Raw genomic sequence first — 20,871 nt, forward strand, 5'->3', positions numbered from 1 at the left:
TTTTTCCAGTTAAAACACTAAATTTTTCTAGCTATGTGCATTGCATCATGCATCTATAAAACACCTGCTAGAATTGTGCATTTAGATGGCTATCTCACTGTCCTTTGTATGTAAAGATGAATTCTACGCATCTTCACATTATGTAGTCGTTGGAGGCTGTTTGACATATGCCTGGGGGTTTGCAATACACAAGGCTGAAGTTTTGTAAGTCTCTTGTATGACTTCTGAAAGGAAGGCCCTATTCAGAGAAGTGACATTCCAGGAGTGGCAACCTAACTGCAGACGCTTCGTTGGAGAAATCCATTTTACCTATGGGTGGTTCTCTTATTTGATTTACTCATATAGTGAGAGGGTATCTCCCATATTAGGTCATCTAAACCCTTAGAGCCATGTCTTTTTGTTTTTCTTTTTTTCCTAAGTTTTCACCAGCTCAGGTGTTGAACAAGAAGAAGAGACATGTTTAATTTTCAGATGGAGAGTTGTGTTTACAGAGATAGCACTCTTAAATACCATTTTTGAAGGTGCTTTACAAAATGTAAGCCCACTTTAAACCTTTACCTATAAAGGTGCTTTACAAAACGTAAGCCCACTTTAAACCATATTGTCTCTCAAAGAAGATCCTGCAAGTTTGTTTGCTAGTCTCATTGGTTGGGTTGTTTCCCCTTTAATTAGCACCCTACCCTATTTTAAAGGTCAGTATCTAGGCGTTCTTAATTTCTGCTATGCTAACATGGTTTACAGTTTTGCAATGAGAGGATGTTGTAACCTGTAAGTCATTTAAGTATGACTTCCCTTGTGAGTAGGTCTTAAATTTCAGTTCCAAAGAGACCCATTTTAAATCAATTTTATGACCTCAACTCAGACAGACCATCATGTGTGGATTCCTCCTCCAGTCAAATGTTCCTTGTGAGTAAGCAACAATTTATGTAACAGAAAATAAATGAACTGTCCCCTTTTTCTGTACACACGTGTATTTGTACGTTGACTCACTTTTATAAGTTTTTTTGAGCAGTATTAAATAGGAGACGGAGCTCTTGGTGTGGTGTTTTTTTAAGAGATTTGATTTCCAGGGCAAATCACAATTTAGCTAGTCTACTTCTTTGTTTTAACTTTTTAGTACATTTAAATATTTGTAGTCAACGTACATACTGTAACATGAGAACAGTGAAAATGACTGTTTTGGATATTTAGATTCTGTTAAGACAGTTTCTGGGTTTCTCTGTTTCTGGCCCAGAGTCTGTGGGTCCGTCTTTCTTGAGGATTCTTGGGTTTGCTGATCTCTCCAGTTGTAATCCACATTTTGAATGTTGATAGTCATGATGTTAACCACCGTTATATCAAACTCACTTCCCTTCCTTTCTCTCCCACTCGTTATTCTTAACAGTGCTCCTTTGGTGTTACTTTAGTATAATTCCCCCTTAGTTAATAGAGGTGGTTGAACAACTTTCAAAATCATTCACCAAAAAGGATAAACTTTTCAGAGAATCTTTTTGACTAGTTGTAATTTTTGAGGTTTCTAATTAAATGATCTAACAGTAAAACGTATGCTAAATTCAAAGCTGTGACTTAATAGTAAATGTTTCAGTTTCTTCCTTGTGTGCTCTTGGTCAATTTCAGACTAATGTATAGTAGGTTGTGAGAGATAAAGGAGAGAGTGGGCTTTTTGGCTACAAATATCTATTTACTCTTCTATCCTCTGAATCTTAGTCAAATTATCTCTGAAATCAGAATTGCCTGCATTTAATAATGTAGTAATCTTAAATGCTGGGCTAAGTCTTAAGTTGTAGAGGTGGGGAAGTTGCCTGGCAACCAGAAAATCTCTATTTTTGGTAACTTTCAGCAAGATGATCTTGATATATTTGCAGTAGTGTTTGTGGCACTGGCAGACCAGGTGCCAGCTCATGCCAAGGCCCCTAGACCTCATTGAATACTGACAAAAGTGTCGTTGGACACCTGTCTGACTCACCTGCATGTTAGTATTGGTATTAGATTTATAGAGATGGGTTTAGTGTTTGGACTTTATGAAATGCTTGTGAGTTGCTGCATCCATTAATCTCACTTATAATGTTTAAACCATGTTATAAGGTAATATTTAAGTGTTTGCTATGAAACTGGAAACCCTCAGAGTCAGGAGAGAAGCATTAACAAGTGTGAAATACTAGTTCACCACAAGAGATGTTTTCTGCCCAGCAAAGGAAGGCCCATAGACACCAGACAAACCATTGTGGAACACTGTGGGTGAAATCAAACAGTCACTACTCTCTTGAAAGAATTCCCAGGGAAAAATGATATGGTGTTTTGTCTTTTATCTCCTGTGGACGAACATTTTTCACAAAACGATCTGACCTCTGTCCTCATCCTCAAAGGAAACCTGCACAACAGTTTCAAATTACGAGTTGGGAGCTTAAATTCATAACTTAGCTAGACATTGAAAATGATAGTTTTACTAAATATGCTGGATTTATGGCTTATTACAACAATCTGAAACCCATGAACCCCTTCCCCCACCACCTTGAATGGTGTCTCACAATATGTGGAACTATTTATACTGAACAATCTATTCCATCTTATATTTAGCTGTGATGCTCTTAGTACCTTTCCCAGACCTGAAGAAGAGCTTGCCCCTCTCATCAACAGAAGTTGGTCCAATAAAAGCTATTACCTCATCCACCTTGTCTCTCTAATATCCTGGGACAAGCACGGATGCAACAACACTACAAAATAATGGAAAAAGTTGTATTACAACACAGTATACTTCTGCGCTCCTGTTAAAACTATAAAAAATTCTCTGAAGCATAACTGAGCCACTATTTCTTACTGTTCCTTCAGTTTTCTTAGTATGCTGTTTCTGGCTGCCTATTATATTGGGTGTAACAAGTTTCTGGTGTAAAATTCTTCATGCAAGTGGCAAAGCTTTAAATACAGGATGACAAACATTACAGTGAATGTGAAAGTCACAAATTCAGGCACCAAAGAGATTAATTTTTTTTTATGGGTTGATTATAAACTGGCCTCACCTTAGCGAGATAGACAAGTATATAGAGAAATAAATATTGGCCTATTAGTGTAACTGTGGATTTTCTGGGGGGAGGTGTTCAAGATTTGTTTCTATTAAAGTCTTTACACCTGTTTGCTAAGAATCCTTTGCTTAATAAGAAACTTGAGAAGTGCTTTTTACTTAAAAAGGTAGCAACATGTTAAGGTCTTGTTTGGAGGGTTATGTGCTGCTAGTGAACTACTATTCCATTTCTACCTAGCCATTCTGAATTAGTTGCAAGATTATGATGAGAAAACTACAGAAAAGGCCCACACAGACACATGTGGCCTTGTAAAAGTTGTTTATCACTGTTTCAGGGTTGGCCAAGTTTAGGGACCTTGGCAAGGCTTATGTAGTTGTAAACAAAAAACATTCCAAAAGCCAAAATGTTATCAGTTGTTCCCATCCTTTACCATTTAGCGTCCTTACTCTGAATTCAACTGTTGGGATATTGTGTTCCTTAGTGAGTGATAACCAGATACAGGCACTGTGCCTAGCAGGAAACACAACTCTTGCATAGCAAGGCCTTGGTTATTCATTATGTAAAAGCCAGAACAACACCTCCCATCTGTTTTGCTACAACGTATTAGAATAGAATACTCTAAATATTTAAATTTCCATTTGCAAGGAACTGCTACAGTTCTCACAGAACAAGGATCTAATCAACCCTGTTCTTTGTGTGCAACCCTATAGTAATATACCTACATGCATACATGATAGAGGGGAAGATTTCCAGTAAGATAATATGCTTCAGATTCAAACTTCCAAAGGGTGGTTATAAATATGGATAACATCTGGACTCTGTCCTTTAAGCACAGTGATAAACATTAAATGGTGTATGGTTCTTTGAGTACTGTATCTTTGCTTCAAGATGTGTAGGCATCTTGGTGTATTTTTCCCACTGAGTTTTATTTCCAAACTGCCCTTCTGCAGGGAGTCTGTTAATTTTTGTCTCTTGTACTTTCTTGTTACCCAAATCTGCTAGGATCTGGTCGTCTTGTTGTGGCCCAAGCTCATCCATTGTTTGTTGCAGTCAGTGTGACTTATTACTTAGATTGTTCGCTCTTTGCCACAGGAACCTTCTGTTTGTTTTGTGTGTGCATAGCAGCTACAACAGTGGGGTCCTGGTCCACAATTGCAGCTCTTAGGTGCTGTGATAATTAAGCCCAAGGGCCTGGCTACACTGGAAACTTCAAAGCGCTGTCACAGGAAGTGCGGGTGTGGTCGTGCGTGAGTGCTGGGAGAGAGCTCTCCCAGTATTTCTGGTAATCCACCTCCACGAGTTGGAGTGGCTCCCAGTGCCCAGAGCCTGTTTACACTAGTGCTTTAAAGTGCTCTGACTTGCTGTGCTCAAGGGGGTGATTTTTCACACCCCTGAGCCAGCATGTTGGAGCGCTATAAAATGTAAGTGTAGCCAAGCCCTAAGATTTTGTCTCACATTTTTAGTAAGTCAGACAGGTCATGGGCTTCTGTTAATTTTTCTTTATTGCCTGTGACCTATCCATGACTTTTATTAAAAATATGCATGACAAAATGGGGAGCTCTGGGATCCCCACAGCACCCTGGGGCCCCCGCCTTAGACCTGCGGGGTCCCCGCACTGCCCATGGCTCCCAGTTTGGGGCATCCCCGCCACCAGTGGTGCCTGGGAGCGCCCGGGGCACCCCTGCGGCGTCTCGGAGCTTGGGGCCCCCACAGTTCCCAACCATGACGGGCTGCGGGGAGACCCTGCAGGTGCCATGAGCTCCAGTCACGGAGGTCTCTGGAACTCACAGATTCTACGACTTCCATGACCAAATCATAGCCCTAATGATGATACAAATAAATGACATACTGAAAATGACTCTAGGTTATGGTTAGCAATGGGCAAAAGTAAGTTTCCAAAATCTAGCACTGGCATGATCTAATACGAAGATGCAGCTGGTTTGTCACCTGACTAATTTAAACTCCTGTGGTTAACTCTGACAAGCGTGTGTGCATTTATCCTCTTGCTTGTATCAAAAATAAGAGTAGTGATTGGCTCCTGGTGAACCTTAAAAATATTTGATGTTGGGGGTGGAGGGAGAAGACTTGACACTTGTGAAGTTTATTGAGTGCTTGGGTTTCAGCAGTTTAATAAAATCACCATCCACGTAAAACACCAAAATGCTCCTGGCTTCTAAACTTCCTACAGCTCTGTCAGTCCCGAGCTTAATGGGGCCCTTGGCTTATCAGAGACAAAGTTAATGGTAAATTCAGTTTCTATGAGCTGGGTATGCTGTTCCTTCTTTTCTCTTTTTGTGCTTCTGAGCATCTGTATTGGCCATGTCATATCTACTGAAAACATAACTGTTAAATACTTGCTTTTCCCCCTTTAGGTTGGGTTGATGTTGACCACGGGATAACAAAGAAAATGCAGCTAATAGCAGAGGCTGAGGTAAATATTTCTTAACATTTACTTGGTTGAGAGGGATCCAGACTCCTGGAAAACATGAAACGCCATTGTCTTATGTTTGTCTGTTGTTGGTTTAATGTTCTAGAATGCCATCCTTTCAGACATCACTTAGGAGTAGTGGTTTTACACAAGCCTTTATTCTCCCCTACCTATTCCTGTGCCCTGTACAGCATTAGTGACATCTCTGTCAAAATATTAACTCTGCTATTTGTTTTTCTTTCTCAGCCTGTGTTGTACTTGGGCCCCAAAAGCTTAATTCTACAAATAAGCATGTGAACTTTGATACCCATATCCAAATTGACTTGCTTTGGCTGTATTACCCCTTGACCATATAGCTGGGACTGCTATTTTTGGCAATCTGTAGGTTTAATGTTTAAAGGAAAAAGTTCCTCATGATGTTCAATCCAGTGAATGGGCTACTCACTGCCTGGTATTCTTGCCTGTTGCTATGGAGCTAGCTAAGACACTTTCTCCCACCCTTTTTAGCAGGGAGCCCTGCACTCCTTCAGCAGCCGGAGGTGACTCTCCTAGTGCAGACAGGGTTGTGTTGTCCATAAATGTGTGTGAGCAGGACATGCAGACAGTCTGTTGTAGATTCTAATTTCTAGAGAATTTCTTCATTCTTCATGACGCCTTTTTTAAAGGGGACCTACTAGAATATCCCAGCTTCTAACGTAATAGTCTGTGCAACAGTAGTGTGGTTTTTAACAGTGACTTAATTCCCTGCAGACTACATCTGGCAGTGTTCTCCTGAATTATGTGCTTGGTCACTCTAAAGAGTGGGGAAGCAGCTTTTTTCCTCAAGGTGCTTGTCTACTGAATGCCCTATTTATCTTTGCTGTTTAGAGCATTTGACATATGTCTACAGGATGAGATTTTAATACTAGTAGTTCACTTTTAAAGGATGACTGTTCAAAGCAATAGGCCCAGAGTTGAACTGCCTCTTAAAGAGAATCACTTTAAGTTCTCTAGATTCTGAAATTTAAAATTCTTCCAATATAAAGGCAGCAACATAAAGTAACATCTCAGTTGAGTCATCACAACCACAAATCCAGGGCTGCTTTTGTTAGGGATGTGGGGGCACAAGCTTGTTTGCATGTCCTGCTCTGATCTTCGAATGGGAAGGCAAACTATCAACACTTAGTCATGTGTTCAGAGAGACTTCTGGCTTCCTAGCCTGAATAATATCACTTTTAATAAACTGTATATTCAGCCAGTGTCTTCCCTATTGGAAGTGATGTTGGCATTTGCTACCTTAAACTTCTATAGGGCTTCCTTTTCCTGTCCAAGCATCTCCTGCCTAGAAGGTTTTGAAATGAATATCAGAAAAAAACATGTTTTCTTCACTTTACTTAAGAATATGTAAAATACTTTGGAACACCAAGGGAAACTCCTTTGCCATCTTCCCTTCCCTGGGAATGGAGTAGAGAACTTTGATATAGGAATGAATTTTTATACTTGATCAGAAAAAGAAATTATACACACTTCCACAGTCCTCCTTCCCACATTATTTTCCCAACTCTCCATTGGCTTTATTAAACCATTTGTTAAACCTTTCCCCCCATGGTTGCCATTATCCTTGTTAAGACAAAGAAGGAATTTCCAAACCTTTCCATGCTATTCTGCAAGGGTGCCCTGTACCCATACTAAGTGGGGCAGCATTGAGTTCCACTCTTCATCCTAGCAACCAGTTTTCTTGTGTTCGCATGTTCTTCCTGACACACTGTGCCTTACTCACACTTATTAACATCACAAGTGTTCCACAGCAGTGATCTGTAATTTCACAATCTTACTTGATGCCAGAGAATGAATAACTCTTAGAAGGAAAGGTGAATGCCCTTGCCTTGGGGAAGTCTCATTTCGCAATCTTGGTGGTATGGCGAGTGGGTGGTGAACATGAAGTTTCATTATATGATAGGGGTAACTAAAGGGATTTGAGGGCATTTCACAAGAGGGGAAGATGCCTCTATATGCATTTTGGTGCACTAATGTGGCCAAGTTTAGGATTTCAATGAGGTGAACAGTTTTGAAGCTTTAAAATGTTCTTGGCAATTGGGAACTCTCCTGACTTAAATTTTATATTTTTTATATCTATACACGCACACAGACACACACAGACACACACACACTGTAAATCTTTATTAAGCTGACGTGACATTTTCTGCATTCCATTGGTATTTCACTTGTACTTAAAGTACTGCACAGGATCTTTTCGGGGGGATAAGGCAAAGCACCACATTTATTGGTAATACATGTATCAATCAATACTGTATCATATGCATATGATATATATTACACTCATGCACTCACATACACACACACAAGCACACTCCATCTTGTTGTTGTTACCAACTAGTTGCTCCCCTTAACCTCACTAGCCAAGTGAGTTAGATGGGGGAGGGGTGGAGCCGGGCTTCTGTCCATCCGGATCTATGCTGCAATGTTGACGAGACCCGGGATCCTCTGCAAGACGCTTAACATTTATAGCAGCTTCCCTCTCATGCAAATCTATACCACAGATGCAAAATCTGGTCTGTCAGTTGGTCATCTGTAGCGCTTCCTTCTGGGTGTTGTCTTAATGCTGCCACATTTATTTTCAAAGAGGGTGTTTTGAAAAGAAGGTGCTCGCTTCTAACTCCCAAGGCCCTCTTCTTTAATGAGCCCACTTGACAAGCTTTATTGTTCTTCAGTCTGGCTTCCATCCCCTCTCCAATTGTTGCAGCTGCCTGGAGGTGCTTGCCTTCCATGCCTTACTCATTCATTCAACAGGGCAATTGATTAAAAGGGGGGAGATCTGATTCTACTCCTAGCGAAAAGACATTTTTCTTCTACCTTAATTATCCTTAGGGGCTATAACATTATATTAAGGCTCAGTACAAAGTTCCTATATCAAAGGACTTGATACAAAGTTGTATGAAAATGGAGGTTATATATGGAAAGACTTAATACAAGGTTATATGAAGAGGCGTAATACAAAGTCATATGAAAATGATAGTTACTCAAAGATACTTAATGCAGAGATTTATCTACACACTGAGGCCCCCTTAGCATGCATGCATATATGTAATATATATATAAAAATGTATGCATGCTAAGAGGGCCTCAATGAGACACCAATGGAATGCAGAAAATGTCAATGTCAGCTTAATATTTACCTTTTTTGTAGGGTTGTTTATTAATCGCTGTTAACTCATGCAATTAACTAAAAAATTAATTGTGATTTATCATAGTTTTAATTGCACATCTAAACAATTATAGAATACCAATTGAAATTTATTAAATTTTGGATGTTTTTCTACATTTTCAAATATAATGATTTCAGTTACAACACCGAATACGAAGTGTACAGTGCTCACTTTATATTTATCATTTTTAGTGCAATTTTTTATTACATAAGATAGTATTTTTCAGTTCACCTCATACAAGTACTGTAGAACAATCTCTTTATTGTGAAAGTGCAACTTACAAATGTAGATTTTTTTTTTTGTTTTTTTTTGAGTGTAATTATGTATGTCATAAATCCACTCGGTCCTACTTCTTGTTCAGCTAATCTCTAAGACAAACAAGTTTGTTTACATTTGCAACATATAATACTGCCTGCTTCTTATTTACAGTGTGACTGGAAATTGAGAACAGGCACTTGCATGGCACTGCTGTATCCGGCCTCGCAAGATACTTATGTGCCAGATGCGCTAAAGACTCATATGCTCCTTCGTGCTTTGGCCTCCATTCTAGAGGACGTGCTTCCATGCTGATGACACTCGTTTTTCGTTTTTTGTTTTTTTAAAAAGTGTTAATTAAATTTGAGACTGAACTCCTTGGAGGAGAATTGTGTGCCTCTTGTTTTTACCCACATTCTGCTATATATTTCATGTTATAGTAGTCTCGGATGATGACCCAGCTCATGTTCATTTTTTAAGAACACTTTCACTGCAGATTTGACAAAACACAAAAAAGGTATAAATGTGAGATTTCTAAAGATAGCTACCACACTTGAAATCTGAAATGCCTTCCAAAATCTGAGTGGGACTGGGTGTGGAACGTGCTTTCAGAAGTCTTAAAAGCGCAACATTCTGGTGGGGAAACTACAGAACCCGAACCACCAAAAAAGAAAATCAACCTTCTGCTGGTGGCATCTGACTCCAATGATGAAAATGAACATGCATTGGTCCGCAGTGCTTTGGCTTGTTATCCAGCAGAACCCATCAGCATGGAAGCATGTCCTCTGGAATGGTGGTTGGAGCATGAAGGGACATATGAATCTTTAGTGCATCTGGCATGTAAACATCTTGCGATGCTGGTTCTCACTTTCAGGTAATGTAAATGAGAAGTGGGCAGCATGATCTCCTGAAAATGTAAACAAACTTGTTTGAGCAATTGGCTGAACAAGAAGTAGGACTGAGTGGACTTCGTTTTATTTTTGAGTGCAGTAATTTTTTTTGTACATAATTCTACATTTGTAAGGTCAACTTTCATGATAGAGATTGCACTACAGTACTTGTACTAGGTGAACTGAAAAATACTATTGTTTTTACAGTGCAAATATTTGTAATATAAAATAAAGTAAGCACTCTACACCTTGTATTCTGTTGTAATTGAAATCAATATATTTGAAAATGTAGAAAACATCCAAAAATATTTAAATAAATGGTATTCTGTTTAACTGTGTGATTAATCATGATTATTTTTTTTAATAACTTGACAGCCCTATTTTGGGGGGGGGGGCATATAGCGTGAGGGAGATGGGGAGCAAATTTCCTGCCACACCTTAGCTTTGTGACATTATCAGAAAATCTGGTGGTGGTAGAGGCTGATGGGCTACAGAAAGCCCTCTAGTTTAAACAGTTTGTTGTGGAATGAATTCTGTTCATGGGGAAAATATGGCAGCAAACTAACTTGGGAACAATTAAATATGAATATGGAAAATCTTTTATTAGCAGTCAACCACACTTAACCCGTGTGCAGCCACAGCTTCAATGAGATACTATGTAGCTGTTTAAAAAGGGGTCAGTTTAGCAATCTCAAAGACTCTAATTCAGGAAAGCATTTAAGCATATACTTAATGTGCTTTCCTGAATCTTGGCCTAAAGCAGAGGACCCCAAATTGTGGGGCGCGACTGGGGCCTGGGCCAGCCCCCATGGGTGGGGGGGGCGCGGGAAGGGAGTGCCACCCATCTCTGCTCCTGGCCCCCTTACTGCTGTTCATGCTGCCCCCTTCCCCCCAAGCTGCAGACTCGCTTCTGGGGGTGGGGGGGAGGAACAGGAGTAAAGGGGGACACGATCCTGAAAAGTTTGGGGACCACTGGCCTAAAGTAAGATTCAATTGCTCATGGACAGAGCTGCACACAAGAAGACAACATGCACAAGCTAATTACTGATCACTTTTTCAGGTAACTTTTGAAAATTCAGAATTTAAATAGCAAATTCTTACCTATCTTAGGGTTTTATAGTGCTACCTGTCACCATAGTGTCTGTGTGCTTTCCATGTAAAATCAGTAGCAAAATCCTTAGCAGATTTTTGTGGAGCCTCTGACATTTCTCTTTTCTCAGTGTGAACTGTTGCTGGAATCTAAACTTGGGTCCAAATTTTCAAATGCAGGAGCTTTGAGTTGGATCCCTAATTATAGATTTAGGCCCTAATAAGTACCTGTCTTTGAGGTGCCTAAATCCAACTGACTTGAATGAGAGTTGTGGATGCTCAGCACTCTTGAAAATCAGGCACTCTTTATTTAGGTGCCTAATTCTGTGGTCTAAGATCTGAATACTTTGTCCTTTCCTGGACTTTAAACTCTAAGCAGGAGCAGTGCACTCTTCTGTCACACGGGTAGCACTGAGATTGAGAACAACGCTGCTTGGCTGATAGTTAAACAACTAAAGCTGTTAAGGCTGGAAAATATCACTGAAGTAAAAGTTATGGGCAACAGTTGAGAGCTAAGCTGTGAGGATGAGGCCCATCTTCTTTCAAGGATCTGGTCAGAGCAGTGGAAAGCCTGTTCTCCATCATTCAGTTTGTGATTGATGCTTTTTATGGCACAGCATGGCTCCCACAGAGACACTCTCCCTCCTTTTGTTATGGCTCAGGTTCCACGGTAAATAGGACAATTATTCAATAATCTGATTCTCTTGTTTAAAACTCTGTGGTGCATGTGACTGGAGATCTCACTAGCTTACTTAACTGTAAGTGATTTATTAAACATTGTCTAAATGGGCTTTGGGAAGCTGTTGGCTGAGAACTCTGAACCTGAGACTTCAGGACCTGAAACACACTGTCCTTTTAGTAAAAGAAACCAGTTAATATCGATTTAGTTTCTAACACATGCTTCTCTTTATTTTAAAGTTTGACCTTATTCAGGTTTTAGCCGAGGGCTTCAGTTTTGTCAGCAACCTGGATATGCACAGCAGAAACCATTGAATCAAACTCTGCCAACCAATACCACACAATGACTGTTCCCTATTTTGAGAATAGGGGAAATCTTAGATATCATGGTGGAAAATGATCTGATTACCACTGTTGATCCTTTCTTAGATAAAACGTTAAAGTGTACTTAGACTACAGAAGGAACCCTTCAGACAAATAATACAGAAATGAGTATTAACTATAGTTCAAAACTCAGTTTGAGGTTATGCTTCACATTTGGCAGTTAGAAACTGCAACAAACACTTTAATTGTTTGAGAGAGCTTAATTTCTGTATTTATAGATCCAGTGTTCCCGGACTAGTTGATTCACCACTGAGAGATCCAGCAACATTGGGAGGAGGCAGGGGGACTGCTACTTCAGCCACTTTATAGTCAGCTGACAGCTCCATAAGCAGACAAAGAAATACTCAGTGTAGTGAGCAGGAGAGTGAGTAATAACTTCAACTCTGCTTGTTTGTTCAATAGCCTTACAGTTTTTTAACCCCTTTGCTTTTGGATCCATAGCAGCATTCCATTGACATGTAAGCACTGTGTGCTCCCAGAGCACTGGCCTGGTTAAACCTAGCTTGTTCCATTTCCCCCTTGTTCTCTCTGGAACACTGGTGCCTAATCATGAATTGCACCTGAAGGAACATCAGGGGACTTCTGATGTCCCATTTAAAGAAATTCACATGGGGGGAGTGGGGGGGAGGAAGTAGTACTGATTTATACTGCATTTAAACATATATTTTATTCTTTACTTCATAGTTTTTTTGCTTTCAATAAATTTGTATTTATAGAAAGCTTTTTCTAATCACAGCTGCTTATTTCTTTGGTCCTATAGGGAAGTCATAATGCTGAATCTGTCACTTTACAATTTTTTTCATGGCTCTAAGTGTTGAATGATGCCTTTCTTCTGAGATTAAGCAAAAGGAAGATATTGTGTAAATGTAAATAATCAATAATGGCAAAGAGACTATTTATATTTATTTTTCTCAATTAACTATTGTTTGTCTGCAGGGCCATAGAAATGAGGTGTTGAGGGACCACAGGTTCTTATAGGCTGTGGATAGGAGAATATCAGGTGGCATGGGGATGGGGGGGGGGCAGTATAAGGCTCAGTTATAGCTCCCCCACCCCCGAAATCCTGTAGAGTGCGTCAGTGTTGCTGTCTTTCCATTTTATTTAAAATATAGCCATTGGAGTTCAGAGGTCTGGTCCTCCCTGACCAGCCATTACAGTAGAGCAGGAAAGCTGCTGGAGGTCATCCTTTACCAAAGAGTCTCAAAACTGCAGTGCTGCTTTTCCATCATTCCAAGGTGTGAAGGGCAGTTGGTCAACCTGGTGTTATATCCATATGAAATGGATCATTGCATACTACAGGGACTATAGATTTAGCTTGATGCAGAAAATTTTCCTCAACTTGCCATCTTTCCAGCATGCTTAAAGGGCCAATAGACCTACTTCCTGCAAGTACTCTCACTACCAGCTAGCCCTGGTCCAAACATATGCCTTCCCCAGCTGGATAGATGACCTTTCAGGAGTTAGATGGAAAAAAAACCCTTGTATCTTTCCTAGGCCACTTGGTTTATTATGGGGAAGAAGGTGTAGGGAATTATTGGCGCAGTATCAGGGGTTGTGGGGAGCTCACAAGAGCGTCAGTACTGGAATTCCTATCATCTCCCTGCATGCCCGTTACTATTGAGCTGGCTGGCGCTTGCAGAATCAGCCAGATTCCTTTTCTCCAGCTCACTGATAAGTTGAGGTGGAAAGAAAAAGGGCCAGAGCTGCACATGCACTAACCATGTGCATGGGGTGGTGCTTGCCTGCATTTCAGGAGGGAGAGGGAAGTTCTGCTGCTCCTTTAATTATGGGAGTAAAGGCGGTACATGCTGAGGGCATGCATTGGCTTCCCATTGGGAAGCTTTTCTATTACCTTCCTCTGCCCTGTGGCCAATTGGGCAGACTTGGGAGAAACTGCTACTGCAAGACCACCTGCATAGGCTCCTCCTTTCCTTGTCCCTAGCGACACTAGTGGATCATGTAAGTGTGTGGGAGGGGGCAATCCTCGGGAATGAGGAGTGGTGCCATAATGCACCCTACTCTTGGAGCTATGACACTTCTCTGGCACAGTGCCAAGGTAACATTTTTTATTTATTTATTTTTACTTTGGTAACCCTCATGAGGACTCTTTCCTTGTCCACCATCCCTTGCTCCTTGGGGAATGGAGAAGGGGATGTGGTGTATTTTAATATTCTGAAATTTGGAAAGGACTGTTCCTACTTTCTGTAGCAGCAGGAATCCCATAACTCCTCCTCTTCTGGCTTCGGTTCTGGTACTTTGCTTTAGCATTCTAGTATCTACAGTGGTATCAGCCATAATCCCTGCTCAACTAAATCCTCTTCTCACCCTCTGCTTTTAAAAGGATAAATCCAGATATCCGTTGTAAAATATTAAGCCTCTTTTTAATGAATGAGTGGAAGCAATTCTAGGGGCAGTCAGCAACTTAGAACGCTGAGCAAATATTTTCAATAAGCTAAATATTAACAGTTGCAATTTGTTTTGAGCAGAGCCATGGACAGATCTTTGTTTGGATTGGAGAGTAGGAGACTTGGAGACTCTCCAGCTCTTCAAGAAACTTGCAGAGCTGTCTTACAATTTGACTCTTTTTAGCACACAATTTTATTTTCATACAATCACATCTCAAGTCTTTCACAACTGAATGTCTGAGTCTTAAGCACAATGTTCACTTAATTGACTGGGTGTATTTTCCTTTATTACACATTACTAGTTTCTAAGAATGCATCTCCCTAAATATGTGGTATTTTGGTAAAGATGGCCCCCAAAGGGAAGAAAATGTGCACCTGTTTTTCTGCTTTAGGATGTGAGAGGGCCTATTGCTTATTAGTATTTCATGCCTTGTCTAACCTGTCGTCTTTTCTAGGAATCTATGGATAGCTGGATAACTAGTAGCATTATGGTATCACGAGGAACAAGGATGAATCGTGCAATTTGGGGGCAGGGGAGGATGGAGAAGGGATGTTTTTTTTTAAAAAGTCTATCCAACTCAAAACACCTGGAAAAATAACGGGGAGAAAATCTCTGTGTAAGATCCAAACGCATGTAGCTCTGCAACAGTTCCAGCTGTTAGCTTCTCCAAAGAGTCATTTGGTCTTCGCTTGTCTGTTTCTCTCTGTATTCCTCTTCTAAGGTAAAGAATCAGGAGAAACTTTCAGGCTTTCATTACACATCATAAAGAAGCAAAAATGATGATCATGATATTTACTGATCTCAAAGGGGAGCTGCAACAGAAAGTTGGTTACTCAGCTTTCTCTTTCCTAGATACCATGTGATAATGTCTTGGGTAAAAGTGGCACCTCTCAAAAGTACCAGTTGTGAGATTGCAATTCTCTATTTTATAGTGAATTTCAAGGTATCTTAGAAAGGGAAAATAAAGAAGCTTGAAGAATTTTTAAAATGAATAATCTATCAGTGGAATGATTATTAGCTACCTATTCCAATGATAGAAAATAACAAAGTGGAAATCAAATAATACCTAGAAATTTTTCTTTATAAGACATCATCCTTGTGTGATCCTTCCTGGCAGCACCCCAAAATGGGGTGACTCATTGTAGGACACTCTTTTAAAGCCCATGTTTTTGAAATCCGTTGCCTAGAAATGCTCATCTCTTATGCTGCAGAAGTTTAATCTTTGTAAGATTAGTTTCTGGAAAGATTCTGGAGTAGAGCGTTGTTGTCTTACTAGTTAGCTTTCACCATCTTTCCTCCCCACCAGGCTGGTGTTTTGAAGAGCAGCCCAACTGCAGGTATTTAACCCAGGGGCCAGATGCTCAAATGGGTGTAGATCAATGTAGTTCCTCTAACGTGAGGCTAAGAATCTGGCCCCAGATCTCTTGTAGTCTGTTTCTCATAGTCTCTGGATTTTCAAGAAGAATTAACTTTGCATGGCTCTCTGGTCTTCCTGAGGCTAATGTTTATGCCAGGGGTGGGCAAACTATGGCCCACGGGCCGCATCCAGCCCTTCAAACATTTTAATCCGGCCCTCAAGCTCCAACCGGGGTGCGGGTTCTGGGGCTTGTCCCGCTCTGCGCATGCCGGGGCTCCATGCGGCTCCTGGAAGCAGCAGCATGTCCCCCCTCTGCCTCCTACACGGAGGGGCAGCCAGGGGACTCCGCACACTTCCCCCACCACCATGGCCAATGGGAGCTGCAGGGGCAGTGCCTGTGGACGGGGCAACATGCAGAGTCGCCTGGCCACGCCTCCGCATAGGAGCCAGAGGGAGGACATGCTGCTTCTTCTGGGAGCCGCTTGAGGTAAGCGCCACCCGGAGCCTGCACCCCTGATTCCCCCTCCCACCGTCTGAACCCCTCTGTCCCAGCCCGGGGCACCCTCCTGCACCCCAGAATCCCCACCCCAAGCCGAAGCCCGAAGCCCCTCCTGCAACCCAACCCCCAATTTCTTGAGCATTCATGGCCCACCATACAATTTCCATACCCAGATGTAGCCCTTCGGCCAAAAAATTTGCCCACCCATGGTTTATGCTGTTGCTTGCATCTCAGGATCTCTGTGTGTGTGTGTATGTGTATGTATATATATAATGGGGAAACTTTCACTACCAAACTTTCACTACCACTACTTCTGCCATATTTCTTCTGTGGGTGAGAAGAACACTTCACTATCCAGAACTGTCAATCTAGCACATACGAGCAGTAATAGTTTTCTTTACACAGTCAGTCTGAAGACCTCTTCTTACAGGTTGTCTGAAATTTACCATTTTAACTCCCTTGCAAATAAGCTGGACACTTCCCTTGCATCAGCACACTCTTCAAACTGTAGACTGCTTTATCGTGCGTTTCCTAGTATGTTACAAGCTGGAAAGCAATGTGCAGCTAGGAAATGGGTTATACAAACTGGTAATATAGGCTTTAAGCAAAAATTCCTTCAGCTGTCATTGAAGTAATTGAGAGTGTAACATTACAGTATAAGACCTCTTTTTTGTTATCCAAAGAATCTTTCAAAAATGTATCTAAACACCCTTATGATAAACCATTGGACCCATAGCAGACTTTTGCATAGAGAGGGAAGAATAAAAATTGTGTACAATTTGTCAAATCACCTCTGAGCATGCCGTAATGGCATACCTAGTCAGCTCTGTCCCCTTTGACAATACAGTGCAAGCATCGTAGCCTGTCATGCAGGAATATTTTAATTGGAAACTGTAAATATCAAAAGTACAAGTGGCATAATCTTTCCACAATGCAAATTAAAGGGCTTGGCCTTGCAAGGTACTAAGAACCCTTAGTTCTTCTTGACTCTAATGGGAATCCGAGGGCTCAATACTTCGGGGCCTATTTGCTTGATTTTTCTCTGTTGCTATTGTTTCATCTACGATTGCATTTTGACATGTTGCCCTGTAATCACAGCCATGCAGAAAACTGCCTCTAGCCAAAGAATGGCAGTAGCACAGATGTGAATTCCTTTCTTTTCTCTTCCCACGTTCATTTTGATAGGGTGTAAAATTCAAAGACTAGTTGGGACCATTTTGTTGTTCATGTGAGAAATTAATTTGCAACTCTACCCCCTTAACCTCCCCCAAAAACTTACATGGTTAAACATAACTGTGGAAGCAAAAGGCACTGTCCTCATAGTGCAACATGGACAATCTAGTGGTACATCATGTGTACCAATTCTGACATTCTTGTGTTTAAATATGTAACATAACGTTGTGTGAATGCAGGGATTTGTTTCCAGGGATAGGAAGTTACATTTAACTAACTTGGTCCCACATCTTATGACGTACATGCCACCCCTAATTTTTACTTTTCACCTTCTTTAAATGTTATCTCCAGAATATCAATAGCTTTCCTCTCTTCTGCATTGTATCAAAAAATGAATAAGCATTATTCAAAGCACAATTCATGGTAGCGTTTCACAGCTGACTCAACCCATCAAGGCATAAAAAATAATGTGAACCTATTTCCACTTTATCAGGAGTTGAAGCCAGCATTCATGAAGGAGGTGGACAGTCACTTTACAGAGTTTGTGAACCGTTTGATAGCAAAGGCTGTGCTTCTGGAATCCTCCACAGCAACATCCACCTTCCCTGCAGCTACCTGCTCAGAGAGAGACCTGCACAAAACCAAGTAAGCTGGTTCCTGGATGAGGTTATGTTTCCTGCAACCTTTAACATTTTTGACTTTAATAATCTCCTTCTTCACAGGGGCTTGAGAGCACCTCCAGAACACGGAAAGCTCTTTACTGCTAGGAGATCCCTGTTGGAGTGAGTACTTTAACTGCATCTGTTGTTTCTGAAGCATACTGGCTAAAAGTGCCTCGCTTGGCCACCCTCAGTATCTTCACTTTGGGACCTCTGCTTTGTTATAGTTGAGCCCTTTCTATCTATGTCCGATTCCTGTTGAATTTTTTTTTTTCCAGCCATCTGTCGTTGCAAATGTCCCTGGAGCTTCATCTCTAAGAAAATGGGTATTTGTTGCACCTTGTATCTTTAGGGGAAGGATAATGGTTCTCTGAAGCTACAAAGCAGTGTAGCTTGCTTGCCTGCCTTTCCCATATGTAGAGGGTTCTGTAAACCTTTTCCCACATGCCCGTGTCCACATGTGCTAGAAAGATGGTGATAGTGGGAGGCATTAGGAATAGCTGTGGTCCAGTTGGATGGCTGCTACAGCACAACACTTGCTGGCTCCTCAAATCTAAATTCCTTTTGGGAGAAACTGTTTGTTGCTTGTATTTATTGCTTTTAATGGACCTGTCTCAGTTGTTCACTGCTGACAGTCCCCCTTAAATTCTTATGCAAGTCATTTAATCTTGTGACTAATTCTCCCTGTGTAAAAATAAGGTTGAGGATTACCTACCCCACCTTCAAAGAAAAAACTTTGAGATCTTCAGGTGGAAGTGCTATATGAGAACCAAGTGTCTTTTATTCACAAGCATTAACTAATTCGCACAATACCCCGGTGAGGTAGTTGTATCTATCATCATCCTCTTACAGATGGAGAAAGTGAGGAAAGGAGCTGTGACTTAGTCATGTAGCAAGTCAGAACTATTACCCAGATCTCTTGTCTCCTAGTTGTGCTGTACTTTTTGGGGCATGTTTCACATTGAAAGGAAACATTTGGAAGAGAAAGTACTGTAGACACTATATGCTATTTGTATGTGTGCTAATGATATTGCTCTTCATTTGGACCACTTCCCCAGTGAGCTGTTTGAAGTGAACCACATCCGGACAATCTACCACATGTTCATTGCACTCCTCATCCTCTTCATTCTCAGCACACTTGTAGTAGACTTTATTGATGAAGGAAGGTAAGAAAAAGCGTGTTGAAAGGGAAGCACTTACACGTTGAAAATTGATAATTAAAAATTAGTGGTACATAAAGTTGCAAAATGAGGGGAAACTCCTACTCTAAGTGTAATGCTGTGTGGACAGGTAATAAAACTTGTAAATAGACTCAACAAGCTTTAAAATTGTGCTAGAATTTACATTCTAGACAGACACGGCAATCACAGAAGGCGTGGGGGAGATTGTGAGCAATTTTGTCGTATGGCTCATAGGCTTTGGGCACATCCTAGAAATATTATATCCAATGTAATTGGGCTAGAGGCTCATGGTTCTTGAGAACTTAACATAAAGGTAGATGATAGCTTCTTTTCATTGTTCTCAGAGCACCAGAATTATGAGCTGGATGGTGGTGGTTCTTTTATGTCAAGTGAAGGGGACAGTATAGACAGTTTTGAATTATGGCAAATACTTTGGCAGTCTTCTGTCCTGCATTAGTAGACTATACTGAACACACTTCTGGAGGACTGTACTATTGCTAAATAGATGTAAATTAAATTATTCTAAGAGAACCTTGAAGGTCCTGGAAAAGATTCAGTTGTGACTGTCCTTAGATGCTTGCAGCCAGTACTGAACATGCTTGAGAGAGAGTGTCTTCCTCTGAGTTGTTGACTGTTGCTTATATTGTAGCTGTTTTTGGCAGCTGTCCTTGTAGATTACAAGTGAAATTACATGGTTATCTTATAAGACAACTTCCTTGTTTTTTATGTCTCAGAACCAGTTATGAAATGACTTGATGTTAGTGTGTTTTCATCTCTGATTGAGAGCTGGCATGTATAGTTCTGGATGAATGTAAACTGGCAGCAACTTGGGTTTCCAAATGGAAGCTTAGCTTTGTTTCTCAATTGAAAGTGATGTGGGCAGCAGGGGAAGAATTGGATGGATCTACATTGGAGACTTGTCTTCCATACAGAGGAACAGATTGTCTGTCTGTAAAATTTTGTCATAATAGTATCTGCAGTAATATCCTTTTTTTTTTTTTTTTTTTTTTTTTTACTGTCTTCCCAAATAGATCTGATAGTGTCTCAGAGTACAGTTTGTAATCCCAATATGAGTCCGGATGGGAATGAATACATTTTAAGCTTTTGTGTGCTTGTGGTATGTGTACCTGAGAGGTCATCCTGAGCCAGCAGAGTTTTAAATCTATAGAGTGAAGGCCCTTCTTAGGGAGAAGGGCTAGAAATCTAAAACTTCTAAATCAGACTAGATTCTAGAGGAGGGGGGAAAACATGAAGGACCAGTCACAATATTCACGTGTGAAGATTTGAACTGTTTCTTCATGATTCTAAATATAACCAACCATGTTCTATAGCAAATCTACCTGGGATTTAATTCCACTTTTTTTAAACAAAGTAGACTTAATGCTAGATTTGTAAAGGTACTTAAGTATCTAGTGGGATTTTCAAAGGCACCTAGGTGTCCAACTCCTATTAAAATCAGTGAATATTAGGTGTATAGGTACTTCTGAAAATCCACACTAGGTGCCTATCTGCATCTTTGGGTGCCTAAATATCTTTAATAATCTGACCCTGAGTTCTTGTGAAACATGCTAAAGTGACACCTCTGACTGAAATCCTGTTTATCCACAGAACAAGTACAGCCATGGAGGCATCAATAGAAACTTTTC

General features: G+C 40.7%; 1 protein-coding gene across 4 annotated transcripts in view; it reads left to right on the forward strand.

Annotated features, from left to right (window-relative positions):
• Nucleotides 1–20,871, forward strand: part of SOAT1 (sterol O-acyltransferase 1) — a 49,528-nt gene that overhangs the window by 12,517 nt on the left and 16,140 nt on the right. For 3 of the 4 annotated variants that reach the window (XM_048860728.2, XM_048860727.2, XM_048860729.2), the window contains exons 3-6: nucleotides 5,393–5,451; nucleotides 17,879–18,030; nucleotides 18,108–18,167; nucleotides 19,103–19,210. In XM_048860728.2, coding sequence (XP_048716685.1) covers nucleotides 5,393–5,451; nucleotides 17,879–18,030; nucleotides 18,108–18,167; nucleotides 19,103–19,210 — 379 coding nt within the window. Of the gene's footprint in view, nucleotides 1–5,392; nucleotides 5,452–12,215; nucleotides 12,315–17,878; nucleotides 18,031–18,107; nucleotides 18,168–19,102; nucleotides 19,211–20,871 lie in introns of those variants that run through there. The other variant, XM_048860730.2, reaches the window with a different exon arrangement.

This window comes from Caretta caretta, chromosome 8 (genome assembly GCF_965140235.1).
Source record: "Caretta caretta isolate rCarCar2 chromosome 8, rCarCar1.hap1, whole genome shotgun sequence".
Lineage (NCBI taxonomy): Eukaryota > Metazoa > Chordata > Testudines > Cheloniidae > Caretta > Caretta caretta.